The following is a 19,915-nucleotide window of genomic DNA, read 5'->3' on the forward strand; positions in this document are numbered from 1 at the left end:
AAAAGCCAATAGAAGATGTCATAAAAAATGTCCCTAAAAGATTCATTTATATTAAAATAGACTAAACCGTAATACGTATTAATAGTCAACAAAAATAGATAATATGATTACATAGCATTTGATAATAATATAATTTTTTACGATAATGGAACATTTATTATTTTCAATATATGAACCGACGATGTTCCTAAAATAATGAAACAATTAAATGTAGGGAATACATTTCCATCCACACTAGGATACAAATACAAGCATAGCATCCTGGCAAGTGCATCATGTATATAAGCTTAGCTTCGGCAAATAAAGGGAACGAAAGACGAGAACCTTTGTTCAAATGATGCGTACAATGGTGTAGACATCGTTCATAAAAACAACAAAATATGACAATTCTCACTTACAGTCAAAGAATATTGGATGATTTGTTAGTTGAGAATCTAAACATACAAAATTTACACACGAGCAACCTATTTTCTTTGGTACAAACTATGATTTTTGTTTTCTTGTAGTTACAAAAACAATGTATACATGAGAATCTCTCATCTGATCATCGGTTGTGACTATTTGTTCTTGAAAAAATTGAAATCCCATCGACGCATTAAGCCATCCATGACATGGCCTGCGGGATTCCTAACAACAGTTACTGTGGCTTTCGTGTTATGTGATACATCAGTCTCTGATGAACTTTGTAAACTAGCAGAACTATCGCTACTAGCAGAACCACTTGTATTGCTGGACTCAGTTACTGATGATGTGTCAGTAGGTGCCGATGGTGGTGGCTGCAGCTGCAGATGTGCTGGTCCTTCTAATGAAACACTTGGTACTGGACTTGGCTCCGACACCACATTTTGGGAATGTTTCACTGAAATGGAATTTGACTCACCGTTCAATGGCTCAAATTCTTCTGATGTCGAGGAAGTGGTTTTGAATTTTGACTCTGTGGTGTGTTTGAGTGAGGAAGATTCTGTCTCCACCGGTCTCGAAATCTCTCCTGAAGAAGCATCTTTATCAGACGGCTCTACAGCATCTACATACACAGAACTAACACTACTTGTTGGTTGTTCTGCATTTGGATTTCGTACTTCCAGGTCCTTCAGTGACTCCATCACTGCTTCCATGAACATCTGAATAGCATGGATAAATCAAACATGAATAAAATCCAAAATTTGTCATCAAGTATTTTGATTATGTAGAAGTTATCAAGTTGGCTCACTCTTTCTTCCTCCTCTGCAGTAGATGGAAAACCTGCAAGGTCATCTAGTTGATATTCTACATACTGATCATCTTCCAATGTGGCTGGAACATGGGACCCAAAGGGATCACCATTTGACAATTCAAAGCTTATCATTGATGATGATGATGGGGAAATATTGCCGCACTTCTCCTGCTTTGCAAGAATGCCATGCAAAATGTAAGAGTGAGACTATAGTTCCTTTCTCTGTTTGATCTCCTTTTCTCATGCTTTGATTATACCTCTTTCTGCCTTATTTATTATTTCACTATCCCTAAAGGTAGATATTTACATAAATTACATTTTTGAAGCTTAGGTACTGGCTCTGTCTTGCCTAGGTAGTGCAGATACACAAGTAGTGGGCATTCACCATGCAGTAAAAAGAAAAATTGTAGCATGTAAGTTGCGTTTGTTGCAAAGGTTTGAACAAGTGGAACAAAACATTTGTATTTGCTTAATCTTTGGAGTATTTTAAAAATAGAAGAAAAGACGACATAAGGTTGAAAACGTATTATATTTTAATTCCACTAAAAGGATGGAACAGAGAATAAAATAGACCCAGGCAGCCCTTTCCATTTTTTCGTGTGTCTAACACCACGGTATTGGTACCAAAAAATTATTTAAACACAAATTCCCGCATTTTTTAGTATTAAAATTAGATAAGAACTTACCATAAACTTTTAAAATGAAAAAGCATTTTCTTAGAAGTAGGTAGCACATGTTAAAGGCAGGTCTATGCCTTAGTATTGAGAATTCATGAAGAGAAAAATGGATACCAGGCCAGCAAGTCCCATTCACATGTATTACATGCCACTCATCACTTGTATTTTTACTAAAGTATTCCAATATATCATAAAATAAAAAAATAAAATAAAACATTCCATGAAACCCATGTAACAAAAAAAAGGATAAAATCATTAGTTCATAGTATATTTCCCTAAAACCAATCACCGATTCAATGAACAATTTAGAAAGAGTAATACTGTTGACACAAAAGCTTTTGATACTGAAAACATGCCTCTCTGTATTCCGTTGAATCTCAGCAGTGTGTCAGATCCGTTGGCCTGGAGATGGGTATGTATTTTTGTGGGACACTCTTGGTTGTGTCATGGTATCATTACTTATTTAGAAATGGCAATTACTAGAATTTTCACATTGAGACAGAAAACCAAGGGATTCCAATCACTTTTTTTTCGTTAGTTTAGATACTTACTGAGTTACCACCAACCAATGTTCCACTTGGTGTGTGATAGCTACTATAGCCATACAAGCATATAGTTTACACGAAAAAAATTACAATGCATATGAAGAATGGGGGAAAATATTTCATTACAAAGAAAGTGAAAATAGTGAAAGGGATATACCTCATGTTCACGATGTTCATCTTTCGAAGAAATATCAGATGGAACCTGAGAAATGTCAAACAGTATATTAATATTACTTAAAAAAATAATAATAATAAAAGCCATGCCAATTAAAGAATTCAAACAAAGTCAAAATCATCATGCAGCTCAAACAACCACATCTTTGATGGTCATGCAAAAGCCATTTGGCAGGTATTAACACACCAGATTTTAACAAACCACATAGCACTCTCCTCTAACATTTGCAAAATGCAATCATCTAAGTATAATATTCAACTTGAGTACTCTTGTGCAAAAATATCTTTTAGGTTCAGGATCATCTAATGCTAGTAAGGAGCATCATAAGGTCAAGTTATGAGAGAGAAAGACAAAAATAAAATCAATGGGTCCTATATATAAATAATGGTGGACCCTATTATAATTGTTGTGTTTTTCTTTCTCGTGGCATGACATGACATTGTCACATTCTTTGCTAACATGAGAGGATCATCATCCTATCTTTTAATGATTAAAAAATGTTTTGGGTCCTTGGACATTATACTCATTTTCAATTCAGTTCCTACAAAAAACAAATGTTAACTTATTCCCAATATGAACATTTTCAATGCCATATCTGCCATGTCATCTATGGTCGTTATAACAAACTGAGTTTGTGCCCAATTAAAAATGATTATCACGTACAGGGATAAATATAAATTTCTGCTCCCTATACATGATATTCATTTTCAATCTGGTTATAACCCCAAATGGTAAAACAAAATTGAAAACAATTATTTGTACAAGGACTAAATTAAAAAACTATTTCATATAAGAAACTGTTGATGGTTTCATAGCCAATTCCAAGTCCGGGGTAAAGGAAGAGGGTTGTGTTAGGCTCTCAGTGGCAGTAACTAACATAAAACTTGTTGCTATACCAAACATGGATCACTCACAACTTCTTTAACAAAAGAACCAAATTAAGAATGAATATCACATATAGAACCAAAATTATATTTTAACATTTTTCAAAATAGAGGGTACATTTCCTCAGCCAAACCTATTTGCATGTTATTCTAACAGTAAATTAAGAGCTAATAAATGCAAACCTCCATCCTACTCATTGGTCGTCTTGAACGGACCTGCTCAATGGCATTTATCGTGCTGCTTGTTGATGGTTCTGCATCTAACAAAGAAACATGTAAGATATTTACAAAAAGTGAAGGTACTAAGTGCAGATCCTCATACAAATCAATATAGCAGAAATAGTTAAGAGAAACTAGGTACTTGAGTCATGCCTTTGTTTTTAGATGATGATTCATTGCTGTAGCCTAATTCGTGCACAGATCTCCAAACATCCTGAGGAAAAACAGTCAATTCTTAGAGATGTACAAGATGGACTATTGAAATTTGATCAAAGTGGAACCATGAGAAGCATTGCTGATTTTACCTTACCAAAGTAATCATTCATGGGGTCAAAAAATGATTCCCCAACCTCATCTTCCGGAGGTTGCAAAACATTGTGAAAAAAGATGTTTATGGAATCAAAGTAAAACTGAGGACGAGGAGAATTGTGATCTCCGTCAAATTTAATTATGTTTTTGTCTCCCTACAAAGCATGGACAGCAATATTAAAGATCCAAATAATAGGGCATGAAGACTTCCTAGATAAAAACAAAAAAGAGCAAATGCAATAGCATAGATTATAATTAGAGAATAGGTGACACAATGTGCATCCTGCCTGGAAGAGATTTTTAAAATTTCAAAAGCATCAAGCATGCTTTAAAGACATATTGAGATTAATATCAAAGAAATATTCACATTTTTTAAAGTCCTCTTAGGAAGCAGGAAAAAAAAACTAAAATAAGCTGATCCGAATATGCATTTAGCCTAACTCCAAAAGTTGAGTTATGTAAATCAATTTGTAGTTAAGAAAAAAAAGGAGGGGGCGGGGGGGATTTTTAAACATACTTACCATGTAAGCCTCAAATATTCGATCAGAGTGATGGGGCTGTATAAAATCATCATCAATGGCATGGCCTAGTAGAGCTGGAACAAAACAAGATTTTGCCACCTATGATGCAAACAAATAATGAATGAACATGATGGAGAGTATAAAAATGTTTAAAACCAATAGGAATATTTTTTTATTGTTTTCTCACCCAGATATTTTCAATAAAATTTGCATCCATTTCAGAATATTTGTTTTCTAGATATTTCTATGCTTTTGAATGCCACATGAAGACATATATGCTCAAGAGGACAACAAAACAATTGTCGACATTATTTTCTTTCTGTTTGTTTTGCATCATTATCTGGACAAAAATCGGATCCTGCAAACACCTAGTATGTGTTTGGATTTCCATTTGGGGGTTTCCAACAGAAATCCATACACACTCTAGTGTTGCCTGTGGCCCCAGAGTGTAAGGGGCACAAATTATTAGTACTTAGCCAGTATTCAATCAATTGTACTGTGTTCCACAAGTTCAGTCATTAGCACCCAAAAAATTGAAAATATACTCATTTAACTAATTATGATTAGAATTCAACAACTCTTGGGTTTAGCGATTAAAAAGTAAGAAGGACAAGAAGATGGCGCTCCACTTATTACCAAAATAGATCCTTCAAATAACATTTTCTTAACTAGTTGAAACTTTGTACTATTTGAATCAAACTAGTACTTTCATTTATTCACTAGCAAAAGTTTCTCCACCTATGATCATAACAATTAATCAATTTAATTTACAAAAAATTTAACCAAAAATTTTCAGCAATATATTTATGAATTACTGACTAAATTATGTATTAACTTGGAGATTAATAAGTTTATGCTATCTATTGCCAGCAAAAGGAAATTTTATGCATTTATATAATTTCTACAAATTCAAACTAAAAAGCAAAAAACATTTGTTAACTAAGCTCAGGTACAGATGGAACTTTAACTTGTATTGAAAAATGATGACAAAAAACAAAGCAGTAATAGCTTATCAGTTTTTTCTGTCAAACTAACTAATTAACCATTTTATACAATCAAGCAAGTAGTACAAATTCCTTTCATTACAAAACTCCTATCACAAAATAAAAGTTAAACAAACAATAACAATAATAAAAGGATGAAAAAACCTTAATTGTATTGAGGTCCGTTATGTCAAATTTTGCCTTCTTTTGGATCGCTCTTCGCATGTACTGGATTGCAAACTTCACCTGCAACAAGAAAAATGAAACAAAATCAGCATAACAGTAAGTGATGGCACTAAGAATTTATTCTTATAATAAGAACAGAACAAGGTATCATTTGGCTCACTAAGTTATTTAACAAGATTTTGAGATTTAAGAAGATATCAGATGAGTGGAGCAGGAGCACTTTGGTTCCTATACTTAAGATTTAAGAACAAGGGGGATATTCAGAATTGTGTAAACTACAGAGACACAAAACCAATGATCCACGCTATGTAAACTTAAGAGGGATTTCCCCAATAGTAAGGAGCTATACTCCATTGTTTCTTATCAGTAAAAATCAGTTCCCATCAAGATACAAATGCAACAAAACAATTTTTGGACATGATAACAGGTCATGAAGAAGAGCTATTAAATTTCAGAGTGGGTAGACAGGGAAGTTCAATGATATTAATATGTAATTTCCGACCAAAATTATTTATATCATGTCATATATCATTGAGGCAAACTGGCATAAGCTGAAAATAGTTCCAATAACCTCCAAGAAAAGAGCAAAAAAATATTAGACTAAAATTCCAAATTTTAGATAGATTATTTCAATATAAAAAGTATTCTCATTTTCAGCCAAGAAGTAATATAATATACTCACAGTAAACTTTGGCAGACGAACTTTATATGTATCTACAAGTTCCATCATCAAATCAACCAAATCAGAAAAGGGACTGTCTAAAACCATCCCTGCAATTGAAGGATCCTCAGCTCCATACATAAGGCTGCAAGTAATAAAATCATTAATTGTTCAGAAAAAAAAACATATGCATTAGCTAAAATGGTATGTTTGAATGGCTATATAATCAGAGTAGTTATATTGAGTGCACTTAACAAGGAGAACCATTCAAATCAGAGGGGAACAAACATATACATGGGTTTTTTCATGCCAGGGGGACAGGGAACGTTCTAGTTTCTACAAGTCTACACAAATACAGAACAGCTAACTATTTTCCTAGTTCAATCACACACATGAATATATTATCAGAGATCATTCACTCTCAGGATAAAAACAGTGTTATACACAATCTATTATTCAAGAATGATAATGTTCATTAATAAAAAGAGAGGGACTAAACAAGCTGATATGACCAAAAAAACTGGAGAACTAGTTAGGCTACCAGTCAATCAAGACAATCGAGAAAACCAGACAAGCAGAAAAACAATGAAGAATTGGTCACACCAGTCCAAAACTGGTTTCAACCAGTTTTTCATTTTATTTTTTATATAATCAAAAACATTTTGAGATGAGTAAAAGGTCCATGTATATGGATTGCTATTATTTAGTTTTTTAGTAGTCATATTGATTTTTTATCTATTAGGGAACACAATATGATCCTTTTATATTAATTTAAAATTTTACCTATATTGGCTACTTATGATTTTACATGTTTAATGATCGCATATTCAACCACTAATTAAGCCTGAATCAACACCTACATCAGTTCAATAACTGACGTGGTTTTCAAAAACATCAATAATAATAGAAAATCTCCTCTCCCAAGCCATTTCGGTCACTCAAGATTGTCAAAATCAAGATCTTAACTAAGATCAGCAGAGGGAAAAAAGATCATAAATTGTGTGATTGTAACATAGATTATTAGATTGTAAGATCTTACTGAAAATATAAAAATATATTAATATAATTAGCTAATGCAAGTAAAAAAAAATTATTACAGCTGCAAGCAATAATATAAGAAAGTTCAAGGAAGAATTTAGATATTTATTTTTTGTGGGTTACAATCACGATATCTGAGCTGTAATATGAACAAATTATAGTATCTTGCTACAGTACTACACAGTCCCATTTTTACCAGAAAACCTTTCCTAAACCTCGTTCCAAAAGCAAGTTTAAAGCAAAAAGTGGGTGATGATGAAAACCTACCTGGTTACAGCTCCCATTGAGCGACCCCACAAGCCAATTAAAGAGACATTTCCATCATCCCGCAAATAGTTGACGACAGCCTTCAGATCATCCTTCTGAAAATAGACAACAATATCAAACAAACAATCATTTATAATGAAGAATGACAACAAAGCAAGTAGTAGTAATGTGCATGCAAACTTGGACTAATAATTTTGGATCGAATTCACAAAAATAACAGTATGCAAGTTGTTGAAGCTATCTTTAGATGAGGTTCCCTAGTGTGTATTGTTTCTAATCTGCATGCAAGATCACATAAGGAAAGAATAGAACTTTGAACTTGTCAAATACCTCTTTATTTAACGTCCTTCACACATTTACTCGTATTAATTATGGGAAAAGGACAGATAAATGACACATCAATAAGACTAAGCTATATAAATGATAAAACAGTAAAATATGATTTTTTTAAGAGGTTATTGAAAAAGCACTTACTTCATTCCAGCCTAGAGTGACATGCTCCCCTCCAGAAATTCCAGAGCCAGAAAAATCCAGAGTAAAAACTGTAATGTTTGAGGGAAGTAAAATTATAGCAGCTTCACTAGCATCAGCCCTACATCCGCTGTCATATAAAAATTTCACCCATTCAGCACAAATTGAAATCTATAAACTATGCAACACCATACATACACTATGGTGCACAGTAAAAAAAGGAAAACACACAATCTTGGAAGGAGAGAGTCTAAAATTTTCTGAAGAAAAGTTTCAGTGGAACTGTTTCAAACAACAGCCTCTTGCTAACATAAAAAAGCAACATCCCACAATCACCTATTTCCATGACAATATATTACACACGGCAGAGGCTTTCCTTCAGGGCTGACTATAGGCAAGTAATGGCTGCATTGAAGAACATCACCCCGACTGTTTTTTATCTGCAGAATATCAAATCTTACATGACAGGCTGACCATGCAGGTTGTCAACAAAAAGAGATAAAGCATGACTTAATTGAAAAAAAAAATTGCTATGATGGGGAAAAAGTGAAATCAACAAGGAAAAGTTTTAGAACATCACATACATACACTTTATGTATGAAAATTACTTAGAAGTATTCTACATAAAATATACAAGTTCAGTTGAAAAATAATTCTTCAAAAATAGAAATTTGATTCCAATATTTTTCTCATCCTACTGTAGTTTCACTTTTTAAATGTTAACTAACACATGTATTCATGTAATAATGCTGATATTATAGGTAAGAAACACTTCTAGTGGCAGGTTTCCAGAAGAGAAATAAAAAAACTGAGGGATGAAACAAATTATGAAAACTGTATTTCTTTCAACATAAAAGCAACAGCTTTGCAATTAGAATCATGTTCAAGCATATTATTGACATGTCTTCCTAGGTATCTGTCAATATCAAATTTAGTTGCTCTGCACCAATTTTACAGGTTCATAATCTTCATTGAAGGTAATGGTGGCCTGTGTAATGGATCTCTCGTCTAACATTAATGTTGTCTAATGACGGTGATCACTTAGGAATTCGATAAAAAAAATATTAAGAAAAGACAATGAAGACAGTGATTGGACGTTAGATTCATTAATCTGTTACTGAAACACTATAAAATAAGATAAATTCATCTTCAAATGCATTTCCACATAGCCAATGCTCAAAATAATTTTGCTAATGCACTGACTTATACTTTTTTTAAATTACCTCTACATCCTTCCGTTGATACCATTTTCCTTTCAGCATGAACTCCTGATCCAATAAATCACTTTTGGGGTCATATTCAGCTCTGCATCCAAAATAAAGATATGATCACAATAATTTAAAGTTGAAGTTAAATTTGAAACAATAATAGTGCAAATAAATCAGCTAGCCATGTACTGATGACTTGAGGCCATAATTGCAGATAGATGACTTCAAGTACAAGTTTGTAGCTATTATGTGACAAGCATACTGCATACAAGTGTATAGCAAGCATAATGCTATCTCAAGGCCTATATTGCAACTGGGCTTTCTACCAATACCTCAAAATTCGAAGGATGCGTACCCTTTCATTATTACTTTTGAGCATACCTATATATTCAAAGCAATGTATCCATTCCTTTTCTATTTCTTTTTCTAGGAAGCATGAACTTTATAGATCTCACTTTCAGAATAAAAAAATTCAAAAAACAATAAGAAATTTAATATTAGGCATAAATAACCATCCAACAACTAATGTTAGATGTGTGTTCAGATAAGTAAGAGTTTAAATGTCTATCTAAGAGTCGTTATCATAGCAATACTACGTAAAGTTACATGACAGATGCATCCAATTTTTAAGAACACAAAAAGAAAGAATCCATTACAAAAATAAAAAGTGTTTAAATAAGACTTCATTTTAGGTGGAAGAATGAAAATCTAACACCCGAATATGAGGTAACAAAGAACTTCCCCCGAGGTAGCTTAAAAATAGATCTCAATTTTCCAACCAAACAAACAGTAAGCCAAATTAACATGATGTGAAAGCTCCAAAAAAAAAAAACATGCTTTAAGAAAAGAGGCTAAGGAAGTGAAATTCTGAATCTACTTGCATCTGTTCTAGTTTTCCCCTTTTGAAAAAGAGGAATTGAGGAGGAGATTGACAACGAAACTAAATTTCAATTTCGCCAACCCAAGCTGAGTTAGGCTTTGGAAAAGCTAAAAATCAAAACTTCAAATCGAATTACATCACGTTCCAACTGAACAACACCAAGAAGAAGCAGATACCCATCTGGGAATTTTAGAAAGAGAAAAGGAGAATATTTTGATTCGAAAAGGTGTTTGAAGGAAAAGGATGCGAGAGTGGGGAGGAGAAAAAATGATACCTTGGTGGCCGGATGATGAAGTTGACAAGCTGTTCCATAGATTCAAACGTTCAAGACGATGATGTGGTTCAGCTCTTAAGCAAATATGCCTTCAACACATATCAATTTTATAAAATATTTGCAAGGGAAAAAAGAAGAATAAAAAAAAGAGGGGGGAAGAAAGAGAGAGAGAGTGGGAAGAGGAGGAGGTTGATGACAGTTTTATCAGACAAAGAAGTAAAGAAGAGAAAACATGGGGAGAAGGAGAGAGCCCTTTGGTTCTATGGCTTGTGGTGGGTCTGTGTGTCTCCAACTTGTGCTTTTCTTAAAAACTGAAAAAGTAATCACGCACGTCACAGATTAATTACATTTTTCTTTCTTTCTTTTGCATGGTCTTTTTTCAAGTTTACCAACAATGATTTTAATAAATTAAATTTTTTGGACTTTAGCCCCGTTTAATATAAAAAATAAAAATAAACTGTATACAACAGTAGATTGTTTATAAAAAATAGTAAATTGGTAATAATATAAAAAAATAGTAAGTGTATAATTAGAATGCATTACTAATATAAAATTAAACTATATGTAGCAGTAAATTGGTAACAGTATAATAATTTTATTAAAAATATAATTAAAATGCACTATTAATATAAAAAGTCATATTTTCATTTATTCAATTATGTATCCGACGTATGATTAATTTGTTAATTTTATAAAAACATGTTTCAAAATTTATATTTAAATATTTTTCCATTAGTTTGTGGTATATAATCTGTAAATTATTATGGAGAGTGTGAATCAAATGGTGTAAAAAAATGAAGAATCAAATGGGGTAAAGTTATTTTAGTTTATTTTGAAAAAAAATGTTAATTATTAATGTAAAGTTTGATTGTATAAATTATTGGTGCAAAATTCTAATTGTAATTAAAGAATATATCAAAAACATGTGTATACTTTAGTTGTTCTGATACATATTAACAAATGTCTTAGAAATAAAGAATTTTTATATAAAAACAAAAAAAAAAACACTACTCACACACTATTATAATTTTCAATAAAAGATAATTTGGTAACTTATTAACTGTAGTTAACAATATTGTAGAATAATATAATGTTTATTTTGAATAAAGTAAGAAAAATGTTTGGCTTGTTGAGAAGCAAAGGAAAGGAAGGCTGGTCGACGTCTGGGTCTGACTGCTACTTAAAAAGTAAAAAGTGGTTGCCGAGTGGATCGCCCTCACAGGTCGCCATCTTCCACTTGTGCGCACCCATTTGCACCTCTGAGATTCGGAATCATTTCATCACCTCCTCATTTTTCATTCTTTATTTCACATTTAACTAATTTTTTGAATTATTTTTATATTTAATAAATTAAAATATACCAAATTATTTTTTATATTTAGGTATAACTTATTGAATTGTTTTCTTCATAAATAAAAAATATTGAATTATTTAATTAACATTAAAAGTATAAAAAAATATATCATATACTTATTAAAAAAACTCAAAAAATTAATACAGTACTACAAGATTTCGTTAATGTTCACATAAATAAAAATTATCTATTTAACAGAAACATTAGTGTTCAATTTTTTCATTATGTAAAATTTTCTTAATTGTCAACAAAATTATGCATATTAAACGTGTATTTGAATTTGAAGATGAAATATATATAATAAGGTATATACAGATCTTGTGACTTATCGAAAACCACCGTCGTTGCGGAAACCGCCTGCTTCGTCCACCACATTTGGAGCCTTCCGAACAATATATATTACAAATAAACTACACTGCTGATTTCCATCAATCGGTAAGTAATAGATAGTAAATTAATAATTGATAATGAACGAAGACCTTTCTCATCACACCACACTTCTTGAGTTCATGTTGATGTTTAAGTGTTACCCACCATTCCACGATTTTTCTTGGTGCCACTAAATTTGATATTACCCACCACGACATGCTTCCACCTTCCACTTGCACTGGTTTTTGGTTCTGTCACAGTGTTAGCAAGTCATTAAATTAAAAGATAGATTAAATATTTAAATGTAACGGTGGTCACAAGTGTCAATAAATATAAGTTAAGAAAGTAGAAATATAAAATATATAATAAAATGTCTGTTATATTTAAAATATATGAAGTTCTTGTTGTGTTCTTTTAAATGGTTTTAAGTATTCTATATTAAATGTTTTTAATTGATATTAATATTTTGATTAAGACATTGGTTGATTAGTCGAATGCAATAAGAATTATGTTTTATTTTTTTAAGACTTAAATATATTTTTAATCCTTTAAATTTAAGTTATTGTTATTTTTTGTTTCTTAAATTTAAATTTGTTTTTTGTCTCTCAATTTTTTAAAAATATTTTCTTTGATTCTCCCTCCTGCAATAAAATTTGTCATAAATTATGTATTTAAAGTGTCAAAAATCAATAAAAATGACTAAAAAAAAGTTTTTTTGGAATTGAGGGACTAAGAAAAATAAATTTAAATTTAGGGAAGCAAAGTCAACAAACTTAAATTTTTAGCTTTAGTCTTGTTAGGAGACAAGCATAATAGGTTGTTAATGTTTTGGCAAAGGTGATTTCATCCTTATCCACTCTACAAGTTTTTAATTGGTATCAGAGTATATCTCTCTTCTAGTATAGTGTGTTTCGAGAACGAATTAAGCAGAAATTAGTAGGCATGTAGCATCTCGATCGAATCACACCTAAATGAGAGGAATTAAGAGGTTGTATAGATACCGGGTTATACAATTGATGATAACTTAAAGGAAGTAATTGATACTATAAGATGTATCTACTTTTCGGTAACTCGTCACTTAAAAACTTCACACTTAAGCATGTGTTGACTTAGAGTGAATATGAGATGGGTGACATTTAAAAAAAGTTTCTTAAAAACATGTAAGTGAGGACAAAACACGTTGAAAAGTTTCGTATTGATTTGTAGGGTCAGTCAATAGATAAAGCTAATTGTCGAGGGACTACATGCATAAGGTTCTAAATGATGGAGAATTCTGACCAACAAAAATATTGAGTGTAGTATTACCGCGTGAAATGTCGTAATGTGAAAGTAGACCAAAAGTTGAAAATCAATGATATTACAACTTTACTCCCCCCTTATTTGATTATGAATGAATGTTTTAAGTGAAAGTTTGAGTTGTCATTCAAAAAGGATTTAGGAGATATCTTTGCAAGTAGTTGTTGGAACTATACAGGGATGCGCATTGTCGCATAATGAACAACACTCCAAATCAGTGACGGATAGGGGCAGTTAGGGCCTTTAGCCCCCCTCCCCTCAAATTGCTTTAATTATATATGTAATAATATTATTTTTTGAAAAAAATAATATTAATAATATACAATTATAATTAATAATAAATATACTACTTCTAATATAAACAATATATACTAGTTAGTATACAATAATATGCATCAATTAATAATATGTATATTAATTAATAAATTTGATAATTAATACATGTTATCTTATGCATAAAAAAGGTTTGCACAAAGACAAATGTATTCTATGCAATAGTAACAATAAACTAAAAGTTTGGATATCAAATCCTACAAATCAATTGTGTTCCCAAATAATCAAAATTATTAAACTAAATAGTTAGAGTAAATTAATAAGTGATCAAATTATTTTGTGATTTTAATTTTTAAAAAAGTAAAATAAGATTAACGAGAATTTTGAGTGATATTTAAAGAGACCAAAGATTATGATTCATTATTATCAATTTTTCTCAACTTTGATCCTAAGAAATTCCTATCCTAAGTTAACTATCAATTCTTAAAGTCATATAAAGTCTTTGATCCGGATTAATAGATGTTTTTGTCTTAAATCAATATTTTAATAATCATAAATGTATCAAAATAAGAAAAAATATAAAATAAATTAAGTCAAAGAATGATTAAAACAATGTATAAAAAATATAAAGAATTAAAATAAAATTTTTAAAATTGAATATACTAAAATATAGATGGATTAAAAGTAACATATAGTCAAGAAATAAGAAGAGAAATAAACATAAACAAGTAAGAAAAAAAGGGAGAGAGAGATAAAGTCTGAAAAGTAAAAGAAGAAAAATAGAAAGATAATAAATTATGTTGCTAAAATCTTTGACGATAAATGATGTAAAAAATGTTTGTTAACACACTTTTTATTAATTTTTTTAGTAGTTAAAATTTATTGAAAGTTGAGAAAACTATGAAAGCACGACAGGCAACAAGTTTGTCAGTAGGAAAAGTAATTTGTCAAGTAGCAAATTCTTTGAGCACATAATTATAAGATGAGCTTGAGCCATCCATCTTTCATGTTATCGAAATCAAATTTTAGCCATAGAAAAGAGGGATTTCTCTATTACTACGTAACTGGAATAAGATTGTAAAAAAAGTTGCGTTAGAGAGACAAAACATTAGTGATCGTTCCCAATCCCAATTATGGGTATGGATTATAGGATCCTGCTTGAAAAAAGTGTTCAGGCACGCAATCGTGAATAGGGGCGAAGAGGGGAGGTCAATCACAAAAAAAAATAAAAAATACATCCAATAATTATATGTTATTAAATTTTATACAAAATATTTATAATTTAATGTTTCAAATTATATTAATAATCTATCAAAACATATAATGTCTTATCACAAAAAGAAACACATAACATTTTTTTATATGTCACAAAAACAATTAATAATTAATAATTTTTCAATATATACTAACAAACATTCGATATGAAAATATGAAATATGAAATAAATTTAAAAAAATTCTTTTATACGATGCGATGTCTTTCCGACTTTGATAATATTATGAATATCACATCTCATGATTAAAGTATGATTATGCATTTTAATAGTTTGCAAATTACAATAATTTCTATCAATACAATGATACTTGTTTATATGTTTTTTTATTAGTTATTGTTTATATAAGATTTTTAAAAAAATATAACTTCTTCATTTGCAAAAAAATAAAGTTTAACAATTATATAACTAAAATTTAATTAAATATAATATTTAAATCCAAGTTTCTTAAAAGAGATAAAATTATCATTAATTTTATAATTTTAAAAAGTTAAAAGATAAAAACTGATTATATAATAACTAAATTTGATAAAATATATTGATATAAAATTTCTTAAAAATAATTACTATTGATTTTATAATTTAAAAAACAATGTTAAGAGATAAAAATAATTACATAATATTTTTTTAAGAAAATATAGTATTTATTATTAAAGTAGATTTATTTTATTAATAAAAAATCAATTTCTCTAAAATAAATAAATATAATACTAATATATTATTTTTTTAAAATTGTAAAAAAGATCAGGAGCGCCAAGACCCCCTCCTTCCTTCATGGGTCCGCCCCTGAATACGACCATCCATTACTCTCCATAGTTCCGCAGCATAGACTAAATTGTTATGGCGCGCTATTTTTATTTTTTTTACTATTAAAAAATATATACTTTTGGTTCATTGGGATTAGAGTGATGAGAATAAATTCGTTTAACCCATCGAAAATTCCATTTTTTTAAAATTTGAATATATATTTATTCATTTTACAAATTAAGGAACGTTAATAAGTACTCTTACTAATTAAAGAGTACAAAGTAAAAAAGTTATATTAAAAAAATATTGATTTATTTTATCGTTTTTATATAATTCTAACGTATTTTTAATAAAAAAAACTTTTATTTATTAATATCCTTAGAATACTGGTTAATAAATCCTTACAAATTTAATGAAAGACTTGTTTCATTCCTTGACGGACAAGAGGCAATTTCGATTAGTAATTTATCATCTGTAGGTTGTTAAAAATAGTTTTAGGATCTTTCAGGAAAAAAAAAGGTCTTAGGATCTGTCTAAGGTGAAAGAAAAAGAAGATTCAAAAACACAACTTGCGTGGACCTTAAGAAAAAAAGTTGTGGCCCATTTAGTCCAATAATTTAAATGTTTTCATTTTGATACATCCATAGTTTTCTTTAAGCCCCATTTTCGAAAAGAAAATTTATTTTGGTAAATATAAAGCAGTCTTTAACACATATATAATGATTTATTAATACAAATTAAATAAGTATATTATGTGCATTTCACTTATATTATTAAAATTAAGTAAAATATAAAAAAATAAAATTTTAAAAAATATTTAAGAATTTATAATACTACCTCATTAATGAAGCAAATAAGAATTTTACAAATGACTAAATAATGCACATATTAATGTAAAAATGAAATTAATAAAAAATAAATATCTTTCTTTTTATCTTTCTCATATATATAGTATTGATGGGTGTTGAGTCCAGCAAATTTTATTCTTAATGTGAGTGCAATATTGGTAAGTATACAAAGCACTCTTGAGAAGACTTATTTTTTAAGCCTTAGATGTCATTTGACTCGGGTTTTTATTAGGTGAGAGGAGGAAGAGATTGAGAGAGATACCTAACTTCACCATGAAAAAAAATCAGAATTTTGTATTTTGATCTTTTGTTAACAAAACATAACTCTGGTTAAAGATAAATTTTTTATAGGAGTTATAATGTTGGTTGGTTGATAAAAGGAGAAGGGAGAGAGAAAAAAAGTTGTGGATTCGATTTTCTCTACCAATAAAAAATTAACAATTAATAACTAATATTTATCAATAACAAAATTATGTAAAAGTATAATAGTTTTTTTGTTTGCAAAGTGAATTTCATTTAATAATAAAAATAGGAAAGCTGAGTCATAGCACAAAGGTATGCCCATAGGCCAGATCCATTAGTATGACACAATAGATCTCCACAACTGAAAACAAATACACCTCTACACGACCCAAAGGCATGACAACCAAAAATGAAAAATGAACTGAAAATAGGAGGGGGGAAGAAAGCCAGCAAGTATGCGCTGTTATCGATTAATCTTTATCCTAATTTTCATTATAATTGTTTTTACTTATTTAAACCATACATAATATTATTAAAATTCTGGTTATTAGGGTCTTTCCTTTATTTGATATTTTAAACCTAGTATATTTATGTTTATCCTTTAATTAAAGATTTTTTTATTTACATAACGATATCGTGGTGTTACGGTTTCACCCATTTCTCCATTTGTTCTCTGTCATCTAATTCTTTGGCTACCCCTTTATTTCTGTGCGTGTTACGTGTACATGTGCTCACAATCACATCTTACTCGAGGAGGAAAAAATTTCGAATGTAGTACTAGTATTCTCTATTCCTGCGGATTTTTATTTTTATTTTGTCAAATTAACTGACGGTAACATTTTGTAAAGTAGCACGCGTTGAAAAATTTCAATTACGACCTTTTGCTCAAGCTCAACTTAATAAGACGTAGAATCTATAGACTCTATGATGGACATAGGTTATTGTAACTTTTGATTTGATCTCTGATGATTATAATGGCATAAAGCTAGAGAGAAAGTTTTTGCCCTGTTAATTCTATGCTGCAATATGCTCATAGAATATATGAAAAAAATTCATTTCCCCTTCACGAGGCAAACCAAATAATGATCAAAGAATACAAGGCATTTCTTTGCATGGAAGAAAGTTCTTTTCAATGGTAAGAGCAAAGAAGAACCATATTGCTGGACAACCTTTTCCAGCAATATTCTGGTGATATAATGGGGATCGAGAATTTGTCTCGGTTTATATATATGTTGGCCTCCAAGCTCATCACAAGGACAAATAAGTTAAGGTTCCACGTTAGTAATTTTTTGGTGTTTGAATTGAAGTTAAAGGGCCATGGCTTCAGGATCCAAATCAGTAGCCTCTATCCTCTTGGCACTGAATCTAGTGCTGTACTTCATTGTGCTTGTAATTGCTTCTTGGGCAGTGAATCATGGGATTCAAAGGTCTGGCGAAACAGGTAATTAATTGGAGTGCTTTATCAATAGAAGAAAAAAAAATGTGTGTTGGTTGGTTTCAACTTAATTGAACTGTGTGTGTTGTTTTATTGACTTTGCAGCATCTGTTTTGTCCATTCCGGCTCGCATATTTCCAATATATTTCCCAATGGGAAACATGACAACTGGTTTTTTCGTAATTTTGTCTCTGGTTGCTGGTGTTGTGGGATTCACCACCTCACTCACTGGATTGCAAAACATTTTCCAGTGGAATGCTCCCAACTTACATGCAGCAGCCATGTCTTCATTGACTACATGGGCACTCACTCTACTAGCCATGGGGTGAGCTAGCTATATATATCTAGCCTTATCACCCATTTTGCTTTCTATTGAATCAAATTTCTACCATTCTAACAAGAGAGAATAAATGCATTATGGCTACTACGTTCTTTTGTTGCAGATTTGCATGCAAAGAGATTGAACTTGGCTGGACAGACTCCAACCTGGTAAGCTTTCCTTCAATGCTAGCTAGAATTTCAATTCACTGCCAAAAACACATATTATATTGTCATTTAATAACGGTTTAGCATATACTGAATTAACTCGTAATATTCATCATTTTTCCCATTTTTTTTCCAGCGCACCTTAGAAACGATCACGATCATTGTAAGCGCAACACAACTATTATGCACGGGAGTTATCCATGTTGGAGTTTCAGAAGTTGTTGCGCAGAGAATGGGAGGAAGAGTATGAGTTTCAGCTGGTGCAGGCTTATACGAATACTATCTTTCAGGAAAATTATCCTCTATGACTGCAGAATTAATTGTAACTCTTTCTTTGCACAGAGTTGTTTCATTCATTCATGTACGATAAAAATATTTAATTGTAACTATATACTTTAGTTTCATTTGAGGAAACTTATAAATATACTTTTTCAGAAAAAAAAAATGGGGCATTCCGAGAATCGAACTCGGGACCTCTCGCACCCAAAGCGAGAATCATACCACTAGACCAAATGCCCAGTACATTCCGTAAAATACTTTAAAAAACTAAATCTCTATAAATTTAATATTTAATAACTTTATCACACATTATGATTTATGCGTAAATATCAATGCATAACCTTATCACACATTGTAAGAATTTAAAAATTAGATTTAAATTAAATAATTTATAAGATAATAATTAATCTTATCTTTAAATATTAAATAAATAAGTAAATAAATAGAAACAATTTTTTTTTCAAAAAATGAACCGATACAAATTATAAAGAATGGTAGAATAGTCAAACGGTCAAGGATGCTATACGACCAACAAATTTAGTCAAACTTTGATTTTAAAAATTATAAAAATTTTAAAGGAATAAATTTCAAATATTTTAATATTTATAGGAAAAATATATATTTTAATCTTTTAAAAATAATTATTTGGTAACATGACATCAATGCCTGAGGCCTGAGCCCCTGAGAGGATGCTGCCAGTTAATATCATATAGATTTCATTCTTGATTTCCTGTAACTTCATAAAAGAATATGATACTTTTGTTTACTGAGCTTTGCTTTTCTTGTGGGAAATTAATTTTT

At 30.4% G+C, this 19,915-nt stretch overlaps 2 protein-coding genes and 1 non-coding gene across 4 annotated transcripts; 1 reads left to right on the forward strand and 2 right to left on the reverse strand.

Annotated features, from left to right (window-relative positions):
* Positions 1-325: 325 nt before the first annotated feature.
* Positions 326-10,835, reverse strand: LOC100807823 (uncharacterized). 2 transcript variants are annotated; one of them, XM_006600259.4, is made up of 14 exons: positions 10,512-10,835; positions 9,373-9,454; positions 8,486-8,589; positions 8,153-8,279; positions 7,679-7,773; positions 6,395-6,518; positions 5,692-5,772; positions 4,544-4,642; positions 4,019-4,177; positions 3,867-3,927; positions 3,678-3,748; positions 2,593-2,637; positions 1,211-1,381; positions 326-1,121 (listed from the first exon to the last, which is right to left on the reverse strand). In XM_006600259.4, the coding sequence occupies exons 1-14, from the start codon at positions 10,547-10,549 to the stop codon at positions 558-560; spliced, it is 1,821 nt and encodes a 606-aa protein (XP_006600322.1). In that variant the 5' UTR covers positions 10,550-10,835; the 3' UTR covers positions 326-557. The 2 variants fall into 2 exon arrangements, with proteins under 2 accessions (XP_006600322.1, XP_006600321.1); XM_006600258.4 differs by having other exon boundaries at positions 3,678-3,754; positions 10,512-10,805.
* A 7,264-nt stretch (positions 10,836-18,099) lies between these two features.
* On the forward strand, positions 18,100-19,381 carry LOC100808359 (membrane protein PM19L). The gene is made up of 4 exons (XM_003550032.4): positions 18,100-18,355; positions 18,455-18,674; positions 18,793-18,838; positions 18,972-19,381. Exons 1-4 carry the CDS (start codon positions 18,232-18,234, stop codon positions 19,083-19,085), a joined length of 504 nt encoding a protein of 167 aa, XP_003550080.1. The 5' UTR covers positions 18,100-18,231; the 3' UTR covers positions 19,086-19,381.
* On the reverse strand, positions 19,282-19,353 carry TRNAP-UGG (transfer RNA proline (anticodon UGG)). Its single transcript has one exon. It is a non-coding gene; the product is annotated as a tRNA-Pro (tRNA).
* Positions 19,382-19,915: the final 534 nt, after the last annotated feature.

Source organism: Glycine max, chromosome 17 (assembly GCF_000004515.6).
Source record: "Glycine max cultivar Williams 82 chromosome 17, Glycine_max_v4.0, whole genome shotgun sequence".
Classification (NCBI taxonomy): Eukaryota; Viridiplantae; Streptophyta; class Magnoliopsida; order Fabales; family Fabaceae; genus Glycine; species Glycine max.